General features: G+C 31.5%; 3 protein-coding genes and 1 pseudogene across 3 annotated transcripts; 1 reads left to right on the top strand and 3 right to left on the bottom strand.

Moving 5' to 3' along the window:
- Window positions 1–124: 124 nt before the first annotated feature.
- LOC107647895 (receptor-like cytosolic serine/threonine-protein kinase RBK2) lies at window positions 125–2,547 on the bottom strand. Its single transcript, XM_016351944.3, has 7 exons — window positions 1,992–2,547; window positions 1,614–1,865; window positions 1,389–1,543; window positions 1,153–1,232; window positions 922–1,057; window positions 600–752; window positions 125–510 (listed from the first exon to the last, which is right to left on the bottom strand). Exons 1-7 carry the CDS (start codon window positions 2,350–2,352, stop codon window positions 403–405), a joined length of 1,245 nt encoding a protein of 414 aa, XP_016207430.1. The 5' UTR covers window positions 2,353–2,547; the 3' UTR covers window positions 125–402.
- Window positions 2,548–5,418: 2,871 nt separating this feature from the next.
- LOC107645377 (putative LRR receptor-like serine/threonine-protein kinase RKF3) lies at window positions 5,419–7,772 on the top strand. Its single transcript, XM_016349387.3, has one exon. It carries the CDS (start codon window positions 5,521–5,523, stop codon window positions 7,525–7,527), a length of 2,007 nt encoding a protein of 668 aa, XP_016204873.1. The 5' UTR covers window positions 5,419–5,520; the 3' UTR covers window positions 7,528–7,772.
- A 5,944-nt stretch (window positions 7,773–13,716) lies between these two features.
- LOC107646247 (uncharacterized) lies at window positions 13,717–15,328 on the bottom strand. The gene is made up of 8 exons (XM_088489842.1): window positions 15,305–15,328; window positions 15,032–15,129; window positions 14,840–14,924; window positions 14,646–14,741; window positions 14,450–14,539; window positions 14,102–14,358; window positions 13,926–13,998; window positions 13,717–13,854 (listed from the first exon to the last, which is right to left on the bottom strand). Exons 1-8 carry the CDS (start codon window positions 15,326–15,328, stop codon window positions 13,717–13,719), a joined length of 861 nt encoding a protein of 286 aa, XP_088345968.1.
- A 4,049-nt stretch (window positions 15,329–19,377) lies between these two features.
- Window positions 19,378–20,350, bottom strand: LOC148554430 (L-type lectin-domain containing receptor kinase VII.1 pseudogene; annotated as a pseudogene).
- Window positions 20,351–26,124: the final 5,774 nt, after the last annotated feature.

Below are 26,124 nucleotides of genomic sequence, written 5' to 3'. Positions count from 1 at the left end.
ATGTGTTAGCAACAAAAAGGGGGCTAAGATTCAACCCCTTCTCTTAGCCACTGAAACCATCAATATAAAATACAATAAATAAAGAGTAAATATTTTTTAATTAATAAAAAAGACAACACTCTTCAATAAAAAACGATTTAAGAAATAACCTGAAACAAAAGATTATTTTTTCCTAGACCTTGTCAATATTACATTTTTAAATTTTACAACCAGACAATACTAAAATAAATAAATAGGAGCAGCTTGATATATCTAGAGTTCTAAACAGTAAAACAGATATAAAAAAAATGAAGTATTTGATTATCTAGTAACAAAAATCTAGCATGTGTATCATTTATATATGGTGTTAACTGTTAATGCACAATAATCACAATTCCTTCTCAGTGCTTCCTCTGATTTGAACTAATCAGAGTCAAGAAACTCGTCTTGAAAGACTCTTGTGAAGAATGGAACTCGAGATTTCTTTGCAAACTTGATGCAGCTAAGATTCCCTTTCAGAAGCTGCACAATCTGCACCCAACATATCAATATATATAGAGTTCAAAACTTCAAATAAATCTGAAGATGAAATTAAAAAGGTAGAGAATGAACCAACGTGCCTGTCTCATAGAGGGACGACGAATTGAAGATTGTTGTATGCATAAAGAAGCTGCCAAGAGCATAACATTAATCTGTCTATAATCAAAGTCATCACCTCCTAGTGAAGGATCAATCAACTCCCTAATTTTATTCTTCTTCAGCAAAGGTTTTGCCTATAAAAAACCATCCATTATTATAGGTCGTTACTCAAGTAAAGATACTTTTTATGCGAAGATAATAGTTAAGATATAAACATGCATTATGTTAAGCAGTTTATCTAGAGATATCAGACTATCTAATGGTTCTCGACTATCATCTTCACATGAAAAGTCGCATACATACCCATAGGACAAGACTTTGTTGCGAGTAATCAAGCGCTCTCCGGCCAGTTACTAATTCTAATAGCACAACACCAAAGGCAAATACATCTGTTTTCTCGTCTACTATGCCATGGAGTAAGTATTCTGGAGCAAGGTATCTGTGTCACCCATACCTAAGTTATTTTGAGGTTACAAAAATTGATTAAATATAGATTATAGAGGATTAATCTATTTATTTCTTAATGTTACAAACCCAAATGTCCCTTCAAATCTTGTAACACTGTGGTGAGTCCAATTCTCTGGTAGCCATTTTGCAAGCCCAAAATCACAAATCTGTGAAACAAAAACATAAAATTCAAATACATGAAGAGACAAGTTTCATAATTTCATAGCTAACAAAAACCAGGAATCTTCCAAAAAGAATATTTGTCTTTAGTGTCTTTAGAATCACAGAATCCAAAGTAAGATATAGCTGCATAGTGTATATACCTGAGGCTCAAAGTCATCAGTGAGTAAGATATTTGCAGCTTTTATATCTCTATGGATAATTCTTCTTTGACAACCTTCATGAAGATATAATATTCCCTCTGCTGTTCCTAATGCAATTCTCTGCCTAATAGACCAGGGAAGGTTCTCCTTGGACCCTAATAACAATCACAAGAAATTAGAACACATGAAAATTTTGAAAAGGTTAAACAATTAATCCTGCATTACCATAAAGAACTGAAGCTAGGCTTCCTTTTTCAGACAATTCAAGAACCAGATGCATTCCACCTTCCACACCATAACCAACCAATTTAGCAGTGTTGGTGTGGCTTACATGCGCCATGATTCCAAGTTCTGATAAGAAGTCACCTATAGTTTCATCAGCTGTTCCTCTTGTTAGTCTTTTAACTGCTACTAACTGATGATTTGGCAAACACCCTTTGTAAACCTCAGCATAACCACCCTTCCCAATCAAATTCTCTGCACAAAAACAATGTACAATTACTATAAATTCTAAGAAAAAGAGATATATTTCTATTCTGAGACAATTACTAAACTTTGGTATAAGGAGAAGTTTAAATGCAAAGCAAGTTGCATAATGCATACCTTGGCTGAAATATTTAGTAGCAATTTGTAAGTCATGGTGAGTGAAGATCTTCCAGGGTGAAGTATGCAATAATGAGGAATGAGAATCCATGGTAGCAAGTGAAGTCTCCCTCATGCTACCACTCATTCTTCTTGAGAGCTTGAGAACACTAAGAGGATGCAATGTGGCCAAAGGCTTCTTTGACTTGTTTCTGAGCAATTGCACAAAAGTGTGCCACTTAGAAACATGTTTAGGCTTATCTTGATGAGACTCAGAATCCAAAGTGTGCTCTTTGGAAGAATAAGTGCTTGATTCTGATTCTGAGGTCCTTAGGAAATCCTCAAGAACACAAACTGGGGAATCCACTAACAAGTCCTTCATTGTCTTTCAAAACAGGTGCTATTCAATGATACAAAGTTGAGAATAAAAGAAGTTAGGTAGCTATAATGGCAGAGAAGATTAAATCACATTTCAAAGTTAAAACATGATATGGTTGTATCTTTTTGTATGTATTGGGGACATGTAACAGAGAGGGACAAAGAGACCAAGAAACAGTGAACAGAGACGCACTTCAACAAACAAACAAGTAGCCATCACTGCCCTTTTTTCCATATGTTGCTTTCAAGTTTGCAAAATATGATTGCAAAAGGGAAGAGTTTGGTGATATGCCAATAATATAATGTCACGTGTAAGATTGCTATCTTGTTATTGTATACCCATAATTCTGGATTATACATTAATCATCGCTAGACGTACAAAACAAGAAAACCGCAAGCTTACACACTAATACTATTATATTCATGATTTATCTATTATTTAGGGCAAGTTACGTATATAAATTATTTGGAGATTAAATTTATCATATTATAACTTTTTAATATCGCAGACGAAATTGCAACTTTTTATATCTATAAAAATTGTTATATGGTGTAGGAATTTTCAATCGAACATTGATTTTACGTAGAATTTTGTGCTGGGCAAAAACCGCTACACCTTCTAAAAAAATTTTGCTAAGCAAAAACCACGAATGAGAAGGAATACTGTCTTGTATAAACCGTGGTACACAGTAGCGATTTATGGATAAATAATTTTCATTATAGCCACTCAAAGTTTTTGATCAGCAGAATTTTGTCAGCTACATCCTGTAGCGATTCATAGATGGCTCAGAAATTATAAAACAAAATAAATATAAAAATTTATAGAATTGGTATTTCACCTGTAGGATTGAAAAATACCGCGATAAACTAAGAAAAATGAAGATTGTATTTTGTAAAGAAAATCGATATCTTTTTTTGGATTAATTAATATTAGAAACAAAAAACTAAATTGGAGAAAGAATGGTATATTATTGAGTGCGTGACCAAAGATACAATATATAAATATATATAGGTGTTAAAAGAATCAAAATAATAAAAACATACAATCTTATCATTAATATACAGATATTTTATATAAATATAAATAATACTAATTTATCTAAATCAATTCTAATTATTTTCTAACCATTATTATTCACAACTCTGTCTTATGAATATCAAATGCCCTGTCAAAAATTAGAGCCACCACAAACAAACCAACAAGCTACGCAGTATATTTATTTCAAGATTTGCGTGTATATTTTCTTTTAAGTTACGTCATACTCATGCATATTTCATATTTCTTTTGAGATTCTATCTTTAATTTCACTAGATCTAATATCTATATCTATCATTCGTCTATTGTTACGTGTGTGCTCAGCAGTCAGCACACCATGTGATTATTGTTATGGGTGAGACTTGGAAGTTGAAACACCTGTTTTGAGGTTTATTCTTTTCAATTTAGTTTTATGATGAGAATTTTATTACATTTTTTATCATTCATTCATTCCCCCTAGGCCGTTGTGTACATGGTCTTCAAATTCCGCAAATTTAATAACAAATTCAAAAAAACAATTTTTTTTTTACCAATTCCAACTCGCAACCTCTTAATTGAGTATGGGGAGATTATACTATTTGAGCTATTACTCATTGGGTTCAAAAAAAAAAAAACAATTTCAACACAAACAAATAAGATATATAATTCTATTATTAGTTTTTAATTGTTATGTATTATTATTGAAATAATCATAAATTTTTTAAAAATTTTATTAAAAGTATATTTGATATAAATAAAAGTTTTTTAGAATAAAATTAAAATAAAATAAATTTTAAAAATAATTTAAAAGTTTTTAATAAATTTTAAAAATAAAAAATATAATCCTAATCATTAATGTTGGAGGTATTATTTTTGTGGCAAGATATTGCTGGGAATTATTTGAGGGACACAATGGAGATTGCCAAGGTATTTTGGGCCTTGCGGAGAATTGGGCTGAAATCTTCATTGGGCCCAATAAGTCCTAGTGTGCGATCTTTGACTAGTAATTTATTATAGTCTTCACCGAAAATTTTATTATAGTCCTAATTTTTCTGACCCCAAAGGCCTAAAGGTCTCGCCTCTTTGAATCTGTTGTCACGTCACGACAAGACAAGGAACTAATTATCACACAATTAACAGTAATAAGGAAATCTATGCATAACTAATTACTAGTGGAGTTGTCATTATGAATATTTATGATTATAAAATTAATTAAGGATAGAACTCCCAACTAGCAGTATTCAATAATGTTCCGGAGACTGAAATATTTAAAAAGTAATAAAAAATCAATTTAAATTATTTTATTTAATATTTATTAATTATTATTAAAATATTTGTATAATTTAAAATGTAATAAATCTATAATTTGTAAATATTATATATATAAAATTATAAATATTATATTATATAAAATAATTTTAAATATTATCTCTCTAATATTATAAGTGTACATAAAAGAGCATGTGTTAAATAAAGTAGAGTCGAGAGGGGTTGTTAAAATGGGAACAGTTTCTCGTGGTCATTGGTCAAAAGCACGTCAGCAGTTTTTGTCACTATTTCTGTAAATCATTATTTTTATTGATTATGTTATGGTGTGTATCAAAATTAATTATTAATATAAAATATATATATTAAAATATAAATATATATTAAAAATAAATTAAACTATATATATATTTATACAAAAATATATTAATAAATAATTTTAATAGTTAACGAATAATATTTTTATATTTTTATTGGTATAAACTAACTAACCTCGCAGTTTTCTCTCGTTCCTTAGCAAAATCATATTAATCCCCGTCGGTCTTACACTGCATTAATAATCATAAAAATTTAGAAGTAGATAACTAAGAGATGGTTTACAAGAACTCATCTTTTCTTTTTAAACATAATAATAAAAGTATACATTCACACGATGTATATACCTAGTAAACCTTTTCAAGTCAAAATTAAACTGCAGTATATATATTACTAATGCAAGAAAAATGTCACTAAAGAATCTTAAATTTGCTGAGCTAGTAACGAACTTGTTATTATTATATAATCGTAATTAGTAAGAATGAAAGGAAAGGACGAAAGGTAAACGGTGGGTGGCTGTTGAGTGTTGACCGTTGAGAGTCTCACAGAGAGAGAGAAAGAACAATGATGTGATGAATGACGATGATATATTACTCAAATCACAGAACCACTTATTCTCTTTCTTTTCTTCTTCTTGGCAAATTATCAAACACCTACCAGGCACCTCCAATGTCACTCTTCATCTTTCTCTTCTTTCTCTTCCTCCTCCCGCCGCCATCGCTCTCTCAAAACGACAACGTAACATGCCCACTCAACACCACCCTCCTCACCACCCTAGGCGGCGGCTCCGAACCATCCTTCGACTCATCCTCAACGTGTCACAACGTCCTCCAAACCCTCCACCTCCTCCAAGCCGACTACCTCCGCCGCCAATCCCGCTTCGTTCCGCCGTTAAACTCCTCCGCCTCATGCTGGTCCACCTTTCAATCCTACATCACCAAATACGAACCCAATTTCGACGTTCGCTCGCGCTGCGGCCTCCAAACCTCCTGGATCTCCTATGGTTGCATGAACATCACCACCCTCCAACAATTCGAATCCGCCGTCCCCGCCGCAACCATCCAAAGCGTTAAAAGTAGCTGCAACCAGTCTTTGGATAACAACGCGCCCTGCGCCAGCTGCACCACCAGCTTGTCCAACTTGCAGTCCTACTTGAACGGCTCCACCGTCGGCAACGTCTCCGAGTGCAGGTCCTACACTTCTATCTACGCTGCTTATCTTGCTGACCCTACTGATACCGGCACCGCTAAGTGCTTATTCGGCCTTGATTTCTCTTCCTCCGGGAAAAGCAACAACGGTAAGACGGTTCTTATTGCTGTTGTTGTTTCTGTTTTCAGTGTTTTGGGGTTGGTTTTGTTTGGTGGGTTCTGGGGTTACTTGAGGTGGAAGAAGAAGAGGAACGAGATTACGAAGAAAGGTGGTGTTGGCATGGATCAGATTGGTTTGAGTTCTTCTGGATTGGACTCCATGAACCAGAGCACTACCTTGATTAGGTTCGGCTTCGATGAAATCAAGAGAGCCACCAGGAATTTCTCAAGGGATAACATAATTGGGAGTGGCGGTTATGGCAACGTTTACAAGGGTTTGTTGAACGATGGATCTCAGGTTGCTATGAAGAGGTTCAAGAATTGTTCTGTTGCCGGTGATGCTAGCTTCACTCATGAGGTTGAGGTCATTGCCAGCGTTAGGCATGTCAATCTTGTTGCTTTGAGAGGCTATTGTACGGCCACAACTAATTTAGAGGGTCATCAGAGGATTATTGTGACTGATTTGATGGAAAATGGGAGTCTCTATGATCACTTGTTTGGGTCAAGAGGGAAGAAATTGAGTTGGCCCCTTCGGCAGAAGATAGCTCTCGGAACTGCTAGGGGTTTGGCTTATCTGCATTACGGCGCGCAGCCGTCAATCATTCACAGGGACATTAAGGCTAGCAATATTCTTCTTGATGAGAAATTTGAGGCCAAGGTCGCAGATTTCGGGTTGGCAAAGTTCAATCCGGAGGGAATGACACATATGAGTACTAGAGTTGCTGGTACCATGGGGTATGTTGCGCCGGAGTATGCGCTCTATGGGCAATTGACAGAGAGGAGTGATGTTTTCAGCTATGGTGTCGTGCTTCTTGAATTGTTGAGTGGGAGGAAGGCTCTGGAGACGGACAGCGATGGACAGCCAAATGCACTGACTGACTTGGCCTGGTCATTGGTTAGGGAAGGTAAATCATTGGATGTTATTGAAGATGGAATGCCGGAACAGGGCGCGCCGGAGGTTCTTGAGAAGTATGTGTTGGTTGCTGTGCTGTGCTCACATCCTCAGTTGTATGCTAGGCCTACAATGGACCAGGTTGTTAAGATGCTGGAGACCGATGAGTCTGTGCCTTCGGTTATGGAAAGGCCAATACCTTTTACTGCTGGGAGGATTGATATTGAGAAATCTGCTCTAAGCAACTCAGGGCAGCTTTGTAGTCCAACCGGTTATCAGGCATTCACAATGCAGAGTAAACACCTTTCGGATCCTAATAAGCAAGAAGAGCTTAAGGAAGAAGAAGAGGGAAACTCTGAGTCCGGGACCATGAGCGTGGATTGAGGGCAGGGAAGTTGTTCAATCATCTACTTATACTGGTAATTTAGAACTTTGGACAAGAAAAAATCATTTGATTATCTTGAACTAGCTTAGTCTCGGCATGATTTCTTTGTACATTTTGATTTTGTATTTTATGATTGTTTAAGCGCGTTTTCTGCTTGTAAAGTAAAATATTGAGGTTGTACAAAATTTTGATTCTTTCTTAGAGTTGGGAGTGATGGCAATTGAGTATGATCAACTTTTGCTGCTGATTTTGCTGTCAGTTACTCAAATTGATCCTTTAGAACTAATAATACACACTAGAAAAATCTTAAAACTTACAATGTACAATTTGAGCAAGCATGTTCTAAATTTAGCTCAAATCTAAGTTAAAGCTAGTATATTAATTTTTACTGTAACTGTGGATCACCTTAGTAGTTCCTTAAAGGATAGCATATGGTTCAAGAAGTCTTTTTATTGTATGTTACAAAGTAATGAACTTACTCCAGCAGAAAAGATATCAGAGGAAATAGGAAAGTTAATAATCAGATAGGGTGCAACTAAATATGTGCTATTATGATGCTTGGTTGGATTATTCTTGTTGTTCATAATTTGGTAACTGATCTTTATTTTATTCGTACAAAAGAATTCCATTATTAGGCCATAAAAGAAATGCTGGCAGGGATATTAATATTAGTTAGCAATTCCATTATCAGAAAAAGTATGCTGATTCCCTTGTTTATTTAATAATAGGATTATAATTGATGTCGTTAACACAACCATAAATTAATGCCTTGGTTGTTACTTGTTAGACAATATAACTACTACTTACTTACCAGGCTGATGATAATAAATTAGGTAGAGGTGGTGACATTTTGGAACATTTAAGTGGTGTGTAATATAGCATATTTGACTCCAGGTGCATTTAATAATAATTAAAAAAAAAAGAGGCTGCCATGAATAATCAAATGAATCAGTAATCTCTGACCTCATTCTATATTCTATTTCCCTGCGAATTTTATGCCAAAATTAGTGTTGAACAGATCTTGAACTTGAAGGGGATTTAGTTATGATTGCATACTGCCAACAAATGGATGAGGATTGAATAATATTTCTTAGTAACATGGTATACCGAAACACTATTGTTAAGTATTAGTTAATGTAAAGAGAAACCAATAATAATTTTTATTATTCAATATATAATTTAAGAAAGTTTTCAAATATACCCAGAATATTGGCGTTTCGGTGACCTTAACGGTTGATTTTAATAAATATATATTATATATAATTAAGATAAGCGGTTGGAGTACTTGATACACTTAAAATTTTTTCTATAATTTATTCTATTGAAAATAAATTAGTATTTTAATTTCTTTTTAATTAGTATTTATCCTATAATTATTCCCTTAAAAAACACAAATCTCCTCGTATCTACGAATATTCTTTGAAAATTTTTGGAAAAATTAACACAAAAGGGCATAATATAATTATCATACAATAATCAATTCAATATAATCCAACAAAATTCATAACATATTTATTATAAAAAATAGCATTTCAAAAGAAAAAACATAAAAACATATTCCAATATAATAATATAACATAATTTTTTGGGATGATACTGAACGTCGTAGTGATAGACTTAAGAGGTAGAGAAAGTGAGTTAGAGAGAGAGAGTTTGAATTAGAGGTAAGAATTATGGTTACTAAATTCAAGAAATGGATTTATGTATATATAAATTAAAATAATTTTATATTCGCGTGTATTTAATGGGTCACATAACGTGAATACTTATACCCGTGTCCCATCCATTTTTGCATGGCGGGTCGTGGAGATTTCACGGGTCCCTATCTAGTCCTAAAACGCAAATAATTTCCACAAATACTTGTTTCTGCTATTTTTGTGATTATTTCTATTCCTAGCATTCATTGGTTCGTGACGTGGAGTTATTTGAGCCACTTAGTATAAATAATCAAAGTCTAAATTATATAATTTTTTTAAAGTTATATGTATTCTTGTTATAACAATATATCATTTGTGTAACAACTGAAATTTAATTGTCAATAGAAAAGTTATATATAATATGATATCGTAATGACGAAATCAAATAAGTGTTTAATCAAAGAATTTAATATTTATATAATGTGATAAAATAAATTGAAATTTGAACTTAATCATAGTAAGTGTTTAAGTTTAAATTTTCATAAATCATTTCTTTTGTCAAAGTGAATTATGCAATAAAAAATTCATAAAGACATTATTATGCTCAAATAATAGAAATAAGATCATATTAACTATATTTATATAATAATCTAAAATTGTAAAATTAAATATTCATATATATATATATATAATAATCTATTCATAAATAAAAAAAATTTAAAAAAATATTTTTAAAATTTGAATATACAGATAAAAAAATAAATTATAATTTATAAAAATTATCTCTAAAATTTATTACATAAAAAGCAAAATTGTAAAAGTTATGTATTTATATAAATTAAATTATGTTAAATTATAAAATATCTAGATATTTAATCAACCTAATTAATTAGTTGTAATTGATTTTATTTAATAATTTAAAAAATTGAATAACATTTTTTAAAAATATGCCAATCCAAATAATCTAAATTAAAAATACAAAGATATAACTAAATTATATAACACAACATAATATGTCTAAAAGTTTTTTTATAGTAAATCTAATGCCAATATATTTATCATTAGTGGTATAATAATTTAATTTCACAATTAATTAAATTTTGTTTTTTGTAAAAAAAAAACGCATTATTTGTTTTAAAAATATTTGTTTTTAATAATACTTTTCTAAATAATTCTTCGTTTCTTTCCTAAACTCTTTGTACCAGGGTAATATTTTTTTTTATTTAGAAAAATATTTTTTTGTTATTCATATATTTCATATGTGATTACAAAGTTGTTACCAATATATAGACCAAGAGTACGCTAAGAGTACGCTCGTTATGGAATAATATCCTAATAAATTACATTGATTTTTTCTAATCATCTTTGATATTTTTTTGATTTTGTTCCCTAATTATAATATTCTAATCATCTTTGATATTTTCCTGATATTGTTCCCTAAAAAAAATGTTACCATGATACAAAGAGTTTAAGAAAGAAAAATTATTTAGAAAAGTATTATTTTTGTTATTTATATATTTCATATGTGATTACAAGATTGTAACCAATATATAGACCAAGAGTACGTTAGGAGTACGCTCGTTATGGAATAATATCCTAATAAATTATATTGATTTCTAATTAATTTTAATATTTTCTTGATTTTGTTCCCTAATTATAATATTTTAATACTACGGAAAGAATTGCAACTCTGCTGAAACAAATAGTGAAATTCACCTGAAGTCACAGTAATTGAAAACGGGGGTGTCAATTTTTTAAACTGTTCGAACTCAACCTCCTTTTGCAAAATTGGCTGCTTATTGTTGGAAGGTAAGTTAATTCGTAACATTGATGTCATTTTGATGCACTGTAATTCATTGTGAAGAAATGGTTTTTCTTATTTTGTTGACAGGGAGTGCACTTGAAGAACAAGTGTATGCTAATATTATCTCCAGTTTCGGTTTATTGGAGGGGGATGCTCCCATAAAGTTACTGAAAATGACTTTTTATAAAGACGCCTACGTGGCATCATATTATTGGACATTTTTAGTGAACCGATTTTTTTAAAATTTTTTGATTAACCAAATTAAAACCAATTTTAATATTCTAAAATCCGGCCAGACCGACCGGTCTAACCGGTTCAATAAAAAACCGATTTGAAAAATAATCTGATCCACTTTCCAAACCCACCCCTTTCCCCTAACAAGTAACACCCGCCCATTTCCTTCTCCAATACGTGAATCATATATCATTATCACCTGAAGTCTGAACCCATAGCACCTTCCAAACTCACCCTACCAAAACCCTAAGTTCTCCCTGCAACTGTTCTGCCGCGGTGCCGCCGCCGTCCGTGCTGTCGGCGCCTCTGCTTCCTCTCTCGTAGTTCGGCGTCCTCCTTCCCCCTGTCCATATTATCGTTCTTATTCTTGCTAAAATTCAAAAGGGTCTCTTGTTGTTTCTTAGTCATGCTAAAATCCATGCTAAAATTCTGTTTGATTTACGAAATGCACGGAAAAATTATTATAACTGTAATATACCTTCCATGGTTGATGTTCGACAAGTATCAATCTGTGCGGTACGCATTTATTATAAAGTTCATAAGCTTGGCTTTTTCACCCACAGCCTTTCTTGGTTTGAACTATGATCTTAAGTCTCCAAAGTTTGAGGTCCTATCACATGCAAACTCAAGGGATTTCCGAGTGGCCTGAGGTCAAAATCTCTTGAATACCTTAACCTTAGAGAATGTTCTAGCATTCAGAGTTTCCCAAATGTTTTGGAAAAAGTGGAAAATATTTAAAATATTGATATAGGAGGGACTGCCATAAAAGAGTTTTCAAACTCGGTAGAAAACTTTAGTAGTATTGAAGTTTTAGTGTTGAGATCCTGCAAAAGTTTTGAGATTCTACCTAGCAATCCTACCATGTTTCAGAATATTGAAGATCTGAATGTGGAAGAATGTCCTCAACTTCCAAAACTCTTGTGGAAGGTATTAAAGGTCAGAATTGATTCGCTCCCAAAGTTAAGTAGACTAAATCTCAAAAGTTGTGATCTATCAGATAAGGATCTTGAGTTAATTCTCAGTTGTTTTCTCCAATTGAAATGGTTAACTCCTGATTGTATTGATGATCTTTCAAGCCTCTTGATGCTATATGTTGATAACTGCAATCAGCTTAGAGATATTTCAGTGCTTCCACCAGACGGATCAAACTCAAGCAGCGGGGTTGAGTGCAAACCATATCGCAGCTACTGCTTTGTCGTTAACCAATGTTTTTTTTTTAGTGTATTTTATTATTTTTAATCTAAAATATCACCTTATATTAGCCAAGTTATCTCACATTACTTTGATATATATTATTCTACTTTTATCGGTGAATCCGCCAATAATGAGATGTATACACCTATACACCTTTGGTTGCTCTGTTTAGGTAATGTCACTAAGGTAGCGTTTGTTATTGGAGATAGGACACAGAGACATGAACAGTTCATGTTTAAAATGTGTTTAGAAGCAGAGATATGAACACAGAACACATTGTTTCTGAGACAGTTTTTTATATTTTTGTGTAAACTCTTTTACGATAGGACAATGATGAACACGGGATTTAGAAGAGTGGATACGGACTTTTGTATAAATTTTGTTTTTTTTTTCCATAGATAATTTTTATTATTTCACTATTATCCCTTCTTTTTTTTTTTCTATAATTAGTCTTGAAACTTTTGAAAAATAAATATTATTAAAGGCAAAATTAATCTTTTAAAATGCTAAAAAATAATTTATAATTTGTAATTGATTTTATATAATTTGAAGAAAAATCAGTTTTTAGACAAAAAAATTAATTTTTTAAATAAAAATAGATTTCTATGTGCAGAAATTATTTTTTTCATGTAAAAATGAATTTTATTTTTAAAATTGATTTTTTATTTAAAATTAATTTGGCTTATTAACCTAAACAAAATTTTTAATTTATCAAATTCATATCTATTTTTTATTAATCTTAACCATATGTATTCCTACATATTAATAATAAATTTAAAAATAAAATAAATATAATTATAATTTTATTTTAATATAAATATTATTATATTTTTTTTATTAAAATTTTAGGTCCCTTCAATATTTTTTTAAGTTTCGTCTGTACTCCTATGTACTCTCATTCTCTATTAAATTAGTTTGTACTTAAGGTAAAAAATTTAGAATCAATGATTATTTTAGTCATTTCATATAATACACAAACAATAATTTTTAGTGTTTCCATCTTATTATCTCTGTCTCAGTGTCATCCTCTGTCCTGTTTTTTAAAACAAACGCAGCCTAACATACCAAAGTGTACTGTTCCATGAATCCTAAATTATACACTATAAATATCCTCTCACGCACCAAATGTTTCAGGATAATAACAAAAATAAAAAAAAATATTCTAAGTGAAAGATATAAATCATTATAAATAATAAAAAGATCCATATATTTAAAAAGTCAAAGAAATAAGTGCAAGATATAAAGTTAACTTGTATTTTAATGAAAAATAAAATAGTCTAATTCAATCCATAACTTCTAATAAAAAAGGTAATAATGTCCTAAGTTTGCATGACAGATTGCTGCATCTTTTTATTCCAGTCAGTGATAGCAAGTTCCTCTATGATATCCCGCTTTGAGTTATTTTCGTCATTCACTAAATCCACAGCCAGACGCATTCTTGTGTAATCAGAAATAACCTAACAGACAGTAACAACGATATTACAAAATGGAACAAACATAATTTCATTGACAATGTTATTTTTCTTACCCATGTCTTATTACCAAGGTTCCAATAGCGAGTGAGCTGCATCCATTGAGTGACCCAAATACCACAGTTATTCCTTTGCCACAATTCAATGCACATGTTAACGAAGGAATATCACAAAATAACAAACTGCCAGAAAATTGAATTTTTACTTTAAAAAATGGTAAATTTAAACATACGATTTGGCAGATTGTTGCGGGACATCTGGTTCTCTGAATTTATACTTTGAAAATTGAATGTTTCTAAAGGAAGGTGTTTCACCAAAATTCTTCTCGGACAAAAATTCCTCTAGGTAATTTAACAAAGTGTTAATGACACTCTTACGCTCTGCTTCCAATGTGCCCTTTTTGAAAGAGTCCAGATATTTCACGACCCCGTTCAGTAAATCAACCACTATGAGAAACCAATGGCTATTGAGGTGAATTGGGACAAAAATCTACAACAATATTCAGAAAATAACCTTAACTATAAACAGTCATGAAATATTATTATATGAATTAATTGAAAGTTCAATAAAATTAACCAACCTGATGTAAACTGGCAAGGTCCCCCATGAAGTTATCCTTGATGTATTTCATTGTGCGGACACAGTTCTGTTTCGGGCTTAACACAATTTGCTGCCATGAATATTAAACTAAGTTAGGAATCTTATTATGTTTTCAGTCTACTTGGGAAAATATATTAAATTTGAAGGCTAAATTTCGATATGCCAAGGGACTTAACAGAAAATGTTGGTGGCAGAAACCATTGGTTGGCATGTATGTTTCCTTTTGGCCCAAAATGTCCTTTGGTGAGCATCGAACAAACTAAGGTAAGAACCTATAGAGTACAAAAAATCAGAGTTATTCTGCACCAATCCAAATTTGATACTTTTACAAGGATAATAAATAAATAAATAATGCAAAATTAATTCTTACATCACCAATTATTGGATTGCCGGGCATTATAGTCAGAAGAGTCTTGCGTGTGCCACTACAATGATCGTTTGGAACAAGCACTTCCCTAAATTCATAAAATTAGAATATTATACTATAGTGGTATAGTAGGTTATATAAAAATTATATAAAAAATTAAATATTAACTAAAAATAAAAAGTTAATTTTACTTACTCTGGATCCATATTTTTTCCAAATATGTAGGCAGCAATGGCCAATTCTTTATTAAAAAATTTCATCTCTTTAGTTGGCCGAAATACAAGGTCTAAACACTATAAAAAAGATAGCAACAGAAAAAAAAGTTCAGTACTCATTCATTTTGATCAACACAAAGTTAATTAAAATGCAATTATAAAATAATATAAATAATTTATAAATTTTTTATTGCGTATGAAAAATAAAAAGTATTTTCATCTACTAACGGTCTCCAAATAGTTAAGTACTCACACGTGGCATGTCATCCCCGTCCATATTTGGATCGTAGTTGTTGTAGTAAAGCCATGGAGACCCCGGAGGAAATTTTTTCGCAAATTGCAATTCTTTCTGCAACTCCAAAAAATATGATAATTATTTTAGACACTGTTACTTATTTGTAAGTAATGTCATCTCAAAGGATCTGTTTTCACGACATCAACAAAATCATTATAAATATCAACAAATAAAATTTAGCTCCCTAATCTTAACCAGGGTTCTAATCAACCTTCTAAGGTCACTAACAGGCACAATTTGATGACCAAAGAAAAAATCGGTACTCACGAGCCTAAAATACTCAACAATGAAGCTAGACATCATGTCTAGTGAAAAAGAGAGAAGTTGAGGAAGAGATCGTATTTCATGAATTAACATTAATATAGCAATATGTGAGAATACTAAAAAGTTCTTCACCCCTGAATGGGAACCGTGACAAATCCAACGCTAGAATAATGTTGTACATTGTGTACTATAACACCATCTATTATGTACTATTTTGATCAAATGCTATCTAGGTGGTATTTAATAGTTGTTATTTAAAAATAAAAAGATAAAACCTTAACTGCGTTGACCGGTAATCCACGCTTTTTTTCCTTGCACCTCCAAGTATTCTTTCTGGTGACTGGTTCGTCACCCAAACACATTGAGGGATTGGCATCAAGTATTTCTTTCAAAGGGTCCGACAGCGGAGTAACAACTGATGCAGTATTCGAAAGCTTTCTGCGTTTTGAAGTGTCCGACGGCGGTGTAACAACTGGAGTAGCATTCGAAAGCTTGACACCGTCACTCACACTTTTTGGTGAAGAACCAACCGTTTTCACAATTTCTGGGAGAACTGTTGTTATCCCTTGCACAACAGCTTCGCGAATCATTGTCGACAGTGCCTCGGCAACACCCTTTCCAAGCTACAACATGACATACACTAAGATGCGTTACTTGTATACTAAGGTTACAACACAGCAACTATAAACATCATAAAAGATAATTAAAGACATGTTAAATAGAGTATGCCAAGAAAGTAATGCATATTCGGGTATTGTAGCCCAAAAAAATGGATTACCTTCTCATCCAAGGCGGAAAAGTCCATGTTTGATTCTTCTTTAGAGGTTACAGAGGAATCCAGTGAAAACTGCTCAAGCCAAATAAATTTAATATTGTTATTAGACTAAAAAAACTACTAAACAGAATTTATAAAAGACTAATAATCGATCATTTAACAAAAACAAGTGTGATTACCTTACTCATATTCTCTGCTCCTCTGATATGCAATGCAGTTATTAAAAAAAAGTGTTAGGTTTAAAACTTCATGATAAACACTGTTATTTATAGAGATAACTAATGAAGATAATGAAAAATCTATTTTTTTAAATAAAGATATCCTAATAAATGTAAAAAGATATTTATAATTTCTCACTAATTTTCAAATTAAATCCAATTTTTTTGTCAGGATATTGTAACAAGATAACTAAGATATTTAATTTTTTCATTTGATATTCAAATTTAAATTATAAATTCAAACTAGTATTTTTTCAAATTATTTATTATTGAAATAAATACGTATGGAATAAAAAGTATTGAAGGCCTATTTCACATCAATTTTATTTTTTGTAAATTGTTTATTATTGGAATAAAAAATGAATGGAAATTCACTCCTTGTTATTTTCTTAGTAAATGATTAAAGAATAAAAAGTTGTTATTAGCATTTGTCTTGGAGTAGATGATTATATTATTGGGAGAAAGTAAATATTCTCATTTATTACTATTATACTTTTTTAAATTATACTATAATTTTACAAACTATTTATTTTTATAAATATTCTCATTGATTATGCTGAATTTCTGCATTGCACACCACATGCTTGATTGAATGCCTATGTAATGTTTTGCATTTTATTTATGTGTTGTATCTACTATAAAGATTAAATTGCGAAAATGTTAGGCACACTGTTCTTGGATGAGGCACTTTTGGCTATATTTTGATGCTTGTTCAACTTACAATTCATTAGCACATTGATTTTGTTGTTTTGTCAACACCTATAGGATTTCTATGTTCATAATTCTTGAATTTTGGGTGAATCCTCAATTTGTGTGCATTTAATTTGTTGTTTTCTACAAGTAAAGAACCTTCACCGAGAGAATGTTATCTACTAAAAAAAATGAAAATAGCTAACAACTTTGAGTATGCTTTATTTTTTGTTCTGGAAAAGAAGGATGGTATTTCAAAATTTATATAGGTTCCAATGAACAACATGTTCTAATAGATCAAGCATAATCCTAAGATGTAAGCTTATGACAGTACTGATGTAAGCATGGTCTGAGTAAATTGGTGCCATCTTCATTTGTCCACTATAGACATTTTAACATAGAGCAATACTTGAGATGCCAAATTTCCAAGGTCCCATCCACTTTAGGTAATTTGGGTTTGTAGCTTCTATCTATTTCTTTCCAGTAGCCCACCACTTGCCAATAACTGCTGGATGTCCCTCATAATTTTTTGTTCCTGGAGTTTTGAGTTATCACAGATAAAGCACTGTCTTTGTGATGAAAGAAGAAAAATTTTAATAACTCCATTTATTTATTCCTTTGAGAAACTGCTTTTAGATGGGCTTTCTGCTTTGCTTCTAGTATATTTTATTTTGGTCCTTGTTTTCAAGTTTGGATATGATCTTGCAGGGAAGATGATAAATGCTGTCTTTTTCCGGTCATCCTTTTTCTGTTCAAGTCGATACAAGCTCGCTTTGTCAATTGGCACATAGCAAATAGAGAAATCCACGATTTTTCTCTCTTTTGTCCGGATTCAGATGCTTTTTGGGCTCATGAACCTGGTTTATGATAGCAAATAGGAGGAAAGAAGTATTAGAATGTGAACATGGATGTTAAGCTTTTTGACAAACCCATTGCTTAGAAGGAGGCTTTGTTTCGTCGTGGTTTTGAGTCATGCTGTGTAAATACATTTAGAGATATGTATAGGAGAATCAATCAAGTACAAATCTGTAGCTTTGCTTCATTGTAAAAAATCAGAGAGTACAGCTTCAATGGATAATGCCAACAAAGTCTTTAATTGTAATTAACTTTTTTATGACTTTATTATGTGTTTATAATTTCAATGTGTTTATCTGACCACTGACAACTCCCATTTTGCACCAGCACCTTGCTTGACTTTGCAATAGCTTTACCACTTTCTACCGAAACAACATTAACAAAGAGCTTCCCATCCCTTGGGTACCTACAAACAAGAAAATCAGCATTTGTTATTATTAACAGAACCATCTATTTCCTTTATTTCCCCGCACACTGAATTATTATTGAAAACAATTCTAAAATCAACATACAACTTTTTTAGCAGCAAAATTTGGATAAAAAGAGTATAATTTTGGTGATTTAGACATTTCCCCCCTTGATTACAACTACTTTAGAACTTAAAGATAAATCATCTTTGCTTACTTTTAACATGTCACTTGTAGTCATTCAATATTATGGAATGTGGCCTTCTGATATTTAAACCATTTGACATGGACTAGATAATAAGACTTTTTTAAAAAAAAAAAAAACTAATTAATTTACGTATTGTCATTCAAGAGAAAACAAAATACAATGAAGACCATAGAAAAACTAGAAATTGATATAATACTTGTCTAAGGTTTATATATGAGTAGTTTGTTGACAAATCTCAAGTTGAATGAATGATGAATGATCACGTTTTCTTTTTCTTGGTTATGTAATGTGTATCTTTCTTTTCTTTAGCTTATTAGGTGCAGACTAAGCAAAAATTTTCACCTAACAGCAATCTTAAGACATCATAAAAATAAATAAATAAATAAATAAATAAAACATTGTGCTTATTTTGCTTCTTTACGTTAACCAAAGAAAGGCTAAACATTCCTCATCATGTAATATGAAAAAAAATTGACAGCCGGATTTCTTCTATGAAAATGTCCTCAATAATATAATCAAGGAGTTTAAAAAGAATTACTAGATCACAATCATATGTTCATCAATTCATTTATGCTCTGATACATTATTTACATCAATATATAATGTGATAAAATGGATCAAAAAATTCATCACCTAAACACATCATCTCCATAATTGCATTGATGGGAAAAGATTCATCTACCCTCAACTACAGATTTAGACCAAGTAAGAGACATTGAAGAAGTATTAGACTGGCGAATATCTTCAAATGTTGGGTGTGTTGAATAGCTAAAATAATTAGAATACTCAGAAAAAATATCCCCAGATTTCAACTTTAGAAGCAAACAAGTATCCGCATTCTCATTCTCTGATTCTTCTCCTCCCTCATTGTTCCCTTCTAAAATACTCACAACTTGTCTCATGTTTGGTCTTGATTTTGGTTCAGGGTATGCACACAACAATCCCAACTGAAGAACCTTCTCAACTTGTTGCAGATTGAAGTCTCCTTTAGCACTTAACCTCTCATCAAGTGCATTTATTAGTTCCCCTTTAACCATTAGTCCCCACACAAGCTCCACAAGAGGTGGCTTACCTTCTTCCATAGGCCTCCTTCCACACGACCTCTAAAATCAAGATTCCAAACATGTACACATCCGTGCGAGTCGAGGCTTGTCCAGTCTTGATCACTTCTGGAGCCATGTAACCAACTGTTCCAACCAACTTTGTTGTGCTAGCAACTTGGCCATGGCTATGCATTCTTGCTAATCCAAAGTCTCCAAGCTTTCCATTCATATCCTTATCAAGTAACACATTGCTGGCTTTGATGTCCCTATGCAGAACTTGTTCTTCCCAACCTTCATGCAAATACAACACAGCAAAGGCCACACCTTTGATATTTCTTATTCTCTCTTCACAGTTCAGCATCATGCTCTCATCACAAAACACTCTCTTATCCAAACTCCCATTATCCATGTATTCATAAACTAACAAGAAATTTCCCATGTCTTTCTTGCACCATCCTCTCAGAGCAACCAAGTTTCTCTGCTTCAATCTTCCAAGGCTTGAAATTTCTGCTAGGAACTCTCTCACGCCGTCATTCTCTTGTGATATTCGCTTCACTGCCACCTCTGCGCCGCCTCTTAGAACACCCTTGCATTTGATAAAACATCCAAGTCTCAAGGATTCTATATTATAGCTAAACAGAACAACTTCACTTTAGTTCACCTTAATTAATTATCATCCATTTCCAAAATACTAAGCTTCTTCACATAATAAATTTCCTCTTCTTTGATAAAATTCAACAAATAAAGCACTAGTTTTCGCTGTTTCTAAATTACAATAGTAGGATCTAAGATTCTGAGGCTTGCATTGCAAATTCCGCACCAAACGCATAATCAGTTCATCACCGCGAATCAACAATTGCGAAAATACAAAGCGTATTAACCTAACGTGAAAAAAAAAAAAAAACAGAACTCTACTTCACACACTATTGCATTAGCATACGTAAATGGAAGAATAAGGGAAAAATAAAAATTAAATTAAATTACCTGAAGAGCCTTAAAATGAGAGAATCAGAACTCAAATCTTGTATCAGCTGCAGATTTCGAAGAAGCCTTGTTCTTACTCAACCGAAATATCCTCTCGTCTATCTTCTGAATCACACTCACGTTCGTAATTGGTATTTCGTGTGATTAATCGTAATGAATGGAATACAATACTACTTACCATTCCACATTTCCTGGTGACTGCTTGTGCTTCGGTTCAAGGGTGTCGGAAGAGTACCCGTATGGATTGTGCGTTACAGCCACACCAGGATTCACCTGTGTTGATTTGCTTGAAATAGGTCTATGTATGTTCCTATGGCTCCAGAGAAACATCTTTCACCAGAGTCTCTTACTTCCAGAAGGAAGAACTTGGCTTGAGGAATGCCTTCTCAACATAAATCTATCAGCACTGCAGTGAGTCATCACAGACCTGGGGCTTTCAAGATTAGCAGCCACTTTACCTGCTGTAAGTTCCTGTAAATTCTCCAAAGATTGCGACTTTGAATCTGGGAATTGATGAATTGTATTACCGAGAACATCCCTTCTTTCCAGGTTTGAGCATGATCGAGTGAGTTTGGGAGAATCTCAGGAGGCTGCAAATTATTTCACCATTTCACCATTAGGTTTGAATTTGGGCTTGGGCAGGATAAGGGGTTAGGGTTAGAATTTTTTTTAATAGGGATTTAATTGTATTTTTAAATTATTAGAGATTTAAATATTTGTAAAATAAAAAATTAAGGATATATTTGTCTTTTTATAAAAAATTCAAATATAATTCAGTTTATATTGTGTAAATTGATCAGTAAACCGAATCTAATAATTATAATACGGATAATTAGGTTTATTATTTTTCTCTAATAAACCGATTTTATTTTAAATTATTAAAAAATAGCTTATTAACCGGTTTAATAAAAATGTCCAATCATATTATGCCACGTATGAATGTCTTTAAAAAAAGACATTTTTTTGTGTCTTTATGTAAGTGGCCTCCTTATTGGAGACCGTAAATTCCGAGACGTGACTGATGCTGAATTGTTCATGGAGGCAGTCCCTGAACAATTTAAAGGAGAAAGAGTATATAGGTTATTATTGAGAGTTTTTCTCTTCAGGAGAAACAGTAGATAAAATAATAAAGTCTAAAATTTTTCTAGACATTCCAAATTTAATTCAGTTTGTTAGGTCTTTCAAGAGGGGTGCCATAGGCGATGACCATTGGAAGGTGTCAGGACGCCTGGGCCAAAATAACCCAACGTGAAAGTGGGAGTTGGGGAGTCTGAAGTCACGTAAATTTACAAGGGAGGTGACAATTCGAAGAATGATTATTAGGTTGTTTAAGAGGAAGGAAATGGATATCAGCGAGCCTTTGAGGAAGATCTACGTATTAGAATATTATAATTATAGAACAAAATCAGGAAAATATCAAAGATGATTAGAAAAAATCAATGTAATTTATTAGAATATTATTCTATAAAGAGCGTACTCTTAGCGTACTTTTAGTCTATTTATTGGTAACAACTTTGTAAGCACATATGAAATATATGAATAACAAAAATAATACTTTTCTAAATAATTTTTTGTTTCTTTACTAAACTCTTTGTACCATGATAACATTTTTTTTATTTAGAAAAATATTTTTTTGTTATTCATATATTTCATATGTGATTACAAGGTTGTAACCAATATATAGACCAAGAGTACGCTAGAAATACGCTCATTATGAAATAATATCCTAATAAATTACATTAATTTTTTTTAATCATCTTTAATATTTTCCTGATTTTGTCCCCTAATTATAATATTCTAAATACTACCGAAAGAATTGCAACTCTGCTGAAACAAATCGTGAAATTTATCTGAAGTCACAGAAATTAGAAACGGGGTATCAATTTTTGAAACTGTTCGAACTCAACCTCCTTTTACAAAATTGGCTGCTGATTGTTGGAAGGTAAGTTAATTTGTAACATTGATGTCATTTTGATGCGCTGTAATTCATTGTGAAGAAATGATTTTTCTTATTTTGTTGACAGGGGATACACTTGAAGAATATTGTGAGTAGGTGCATGGGATATTGTGAAGTCAATAATCAAACTTTATTTTCTTTGGCTAGTAATTACTCAGTGAGTCCCTGAACAATTTAAAAGAGAGTATATAGGTCATTATTGAGAGTTTTTCTCTTCAATACTTTTAAAGGTAGGAGAAACAGTGTATAAAATGATAAAGTCCAAAATTCCCTTGGACATTCCAAATTTAATTCAATTTGTTAGGTCTTTCAAAAGGGGTGCCATAGGCGATGACCGTTGGAAGGTGTCAGGACGCCTGGGCCAAAGTAACCCAACGTGGAAGTGGGAGTTGGGGAGTCTGAAGTCACGTAAATTTACAAGGGAGGTGACGATTCGAAGAATGATTGTTATGTTATTCAAGAGGGAGGAAAGGGATATCAGCGAGCCTTTTAAGGGAGATCTACGGAAAGAATTGCAACTCTGCAAAAACAAATCGTGAAATTCACCTGAAGTCACAAAAATTGAAAACGGAGGTATCAATTTGTTAAATTGTTCGAACTCAACCTCCTTTTACAAAATTGGGAGATAGGACCAGAGACATAGGACCCAGGATGAAGACTGCTGTGCATGTTCTGCTTTTTTGGTTATTAGACTATTTGAACAATTTTGTAGAGAAGGCTGTTTTGTTTATTATGATTACTTTTCTCTTTTTTAGTGTTTGGTAGTATGTGATATGTTATATATATTGTGACTTTGCCTCTTAATTAAGTATTTCTACCTTATTTAAAAACTAATTGATTATAGTCACTATTCTGACTATTTTATTATGAGGAGTGCTAGGGGGCCAGTAACTTTTGGTATTTGTAGCTATCAAATAGTCATCAATAATAATTTTAATAGTGTGAGATTGGTGTGAAATTTCATCCAATGACTCACTTTTTTTTACTAGTTACATGCTGGCCAGAATTTAAAAAAGTTGCTGACCTCCCAGACTTTTCCTTTTATTATTACATGTCAATACACATTCCAATATAATCTATAGACATAAACTGAATATATAACTACTACTTAGACAATATAATAACTACTACTTACTTACCAGTCTAATGATTATAAATTAGGTAGAGGTGGTGACATTTTGAAACATTTAAGTGGTGTGTAATATAGCATATTTGACTCCAGGTGTATTTAATAATAATTAAAAAAAAAAGGCTGCCATGAATAATCAAATGAATTCGATCTCATTCTATATTCTATTTCCCTGCAAATTTTATGCCAAAATTAGTGTTGAACAGATCTTGAACTTGAAGGGGATTTAGTTATGATTGCATACTGCCAACAAATGGATGAGGATTGAATAATATGAACCTGCGGTTAGTGAAGCTTTTGAAACTTGTGTGTATCCTTCATGCAGTGGTGGAGTTTAGTTCAGACAAGGGGGAGCCATGGCCTCCCCAAACTTATTTAGTAGTATTTTTTTAAAAGATAAAAAATAGTTCAATTGACTTAAATATTTTACTATGACTTAAAATATCTAATAAGTTCAATAAACAATACTCTCTCTATCTTTAAGTTCAAATATAAAAAATTAGATATTTTTATTTATTTAATTTAATTTTTTATATAATAAAAAATAATAGAATATTCAATAAGCATTAATATTATTGTATTTGTATAAATTGATAAAAAAAATTCAATAAATATTATAAATTTTAATATTTGTCCTTCTAACTTCTTTATATATTTTACAAGATATATATTCAAATTTTTATATAAAATAATAATGAAAAATAAAAAAATTGATACATTTTTTAAGAAGAAGGCTAATATTTAAGAAGGAGAACATATAACTTTTACAATATCAACACATGTAGATAATTCTTCTACTTTAATGAATCACGAAAAAAAGTGAGATATAACCTTCAAAAGTTCAAAAAGTTATATCTGATGACTTTAACCTTAACTTTTTGGAACGAGATCTTGAAAAAGGCTTTAAATTTGGCAGTATCACTCAAACCTGAGAGATGAGATTAGACGAGTTTATCTTAAATGAGATCCATATAAAAAATATTTTGACAATTATTTTCGATTTGGCCCTCCCAAAATTTTGTTTCAAGTTCCGCCACTGCCTTCATCCATTTTAAAAGGCAAAAAATATTTGCAATTTTTATATGTTATTGAATTAACTATGGTTAACATTTAATCATTTTAAGTATAATTTATCAAAATAGCAACAAAAAACTCGTATTGTTGACAAAAGTAACTTACAAATAAGTCTTCAACAAATTAAAAAATGTGATAAAATAATCATATATTTATATATTTTTTAAAATAATTTTGTTAGATAAACAATAACTTTCGTAAATAATGTAAAAAATGGAATTTAAAATTGGTTCAATAAAATTAAAACATAATTAAAAAAAAAAGAAGTTACTATATGCATAACTACATTATTCATTAAACTCATTGTTTCTTTATATTTTTCTTTTTTAAAAAAATTAAAGAACATATTTTAATATAAAATTTTATAAACATAATTAGAAAAAAATACTTTTTATTCTTAAAATTCAGTAAATTAAAAAGTTTATTTTTGTTAGCAATATAAATTTTCAAATACTATTTAATAATCCTAATTTTAATTAAATAAAACATGAGGATCCACAATAATGATAAAAGGGTTGAAGTTCTTTTCTCAAGTAACCTAGGCTAAAAAAGCATCTTGTCTTTATTTCTTAACTTTTCAGTCTTTCAAGTTTCAAAGAGACAAGTTAGTAAAATTAAATTTAGGTAAATTCTATGGTGTCTATAATTTTAGTGTCAAAATTGTCGAACTTATTTTGTATGATAAATTTATTAAAAAATTATTTATTTTTATATTTTTTTAATTTAAATATTAATTTTTATCTTCTTTTAATAAGTTAGGCAAATATAAATAGGCACCATAAAATGCACCTTAAATTTAACTCAGGAGCCGTCAGATTGGATCTAAATCCAAATTTTATGAAATTCCCATATGGTGGACACATGATCATTTATTAGGCTGATTTTTTTGGATATGAAAGTTGTGATTGTGTTGTGTGTGGTTATGGTATATAGAGGTGTTAGACTAATTTGTGGGACAGTTTTTCTCAGATTTGGTGTTAAGAAATCGGACTATCCGATTTCAGTATTGTTAATTTTTTTTTAAGCAAATCGGAGGGTCCGTTTTGCATGGAGGGAATACATGAAGTTCACATCAAAGTTATCGGACTCTGCGAGTTGTGAATGAATAAAATTTTAATAATTACCGTAAATGAAATCGGAGAGTACGTTTTGATTATTATATGTTTTTTTGAAC

Source organism: Arachis ipaensis, chromosome B6 (assembly GCF_059453495.1).
Source record: "Arachis ipaensis isolate K30076 ecotype BB chromosome B6, ASM5945349v1, whole genome shotgun sequence".
NCBI classification, from domain to species: Eukaryota; Viridiplantae; Streptophyta; class Magnoliopsida; order Fabales; family Fabaceae; genus Arachis; species Arachis ipaensis.
This window is presented reverse-complemented; position numbering and strand designations above follow the sequence as displayed.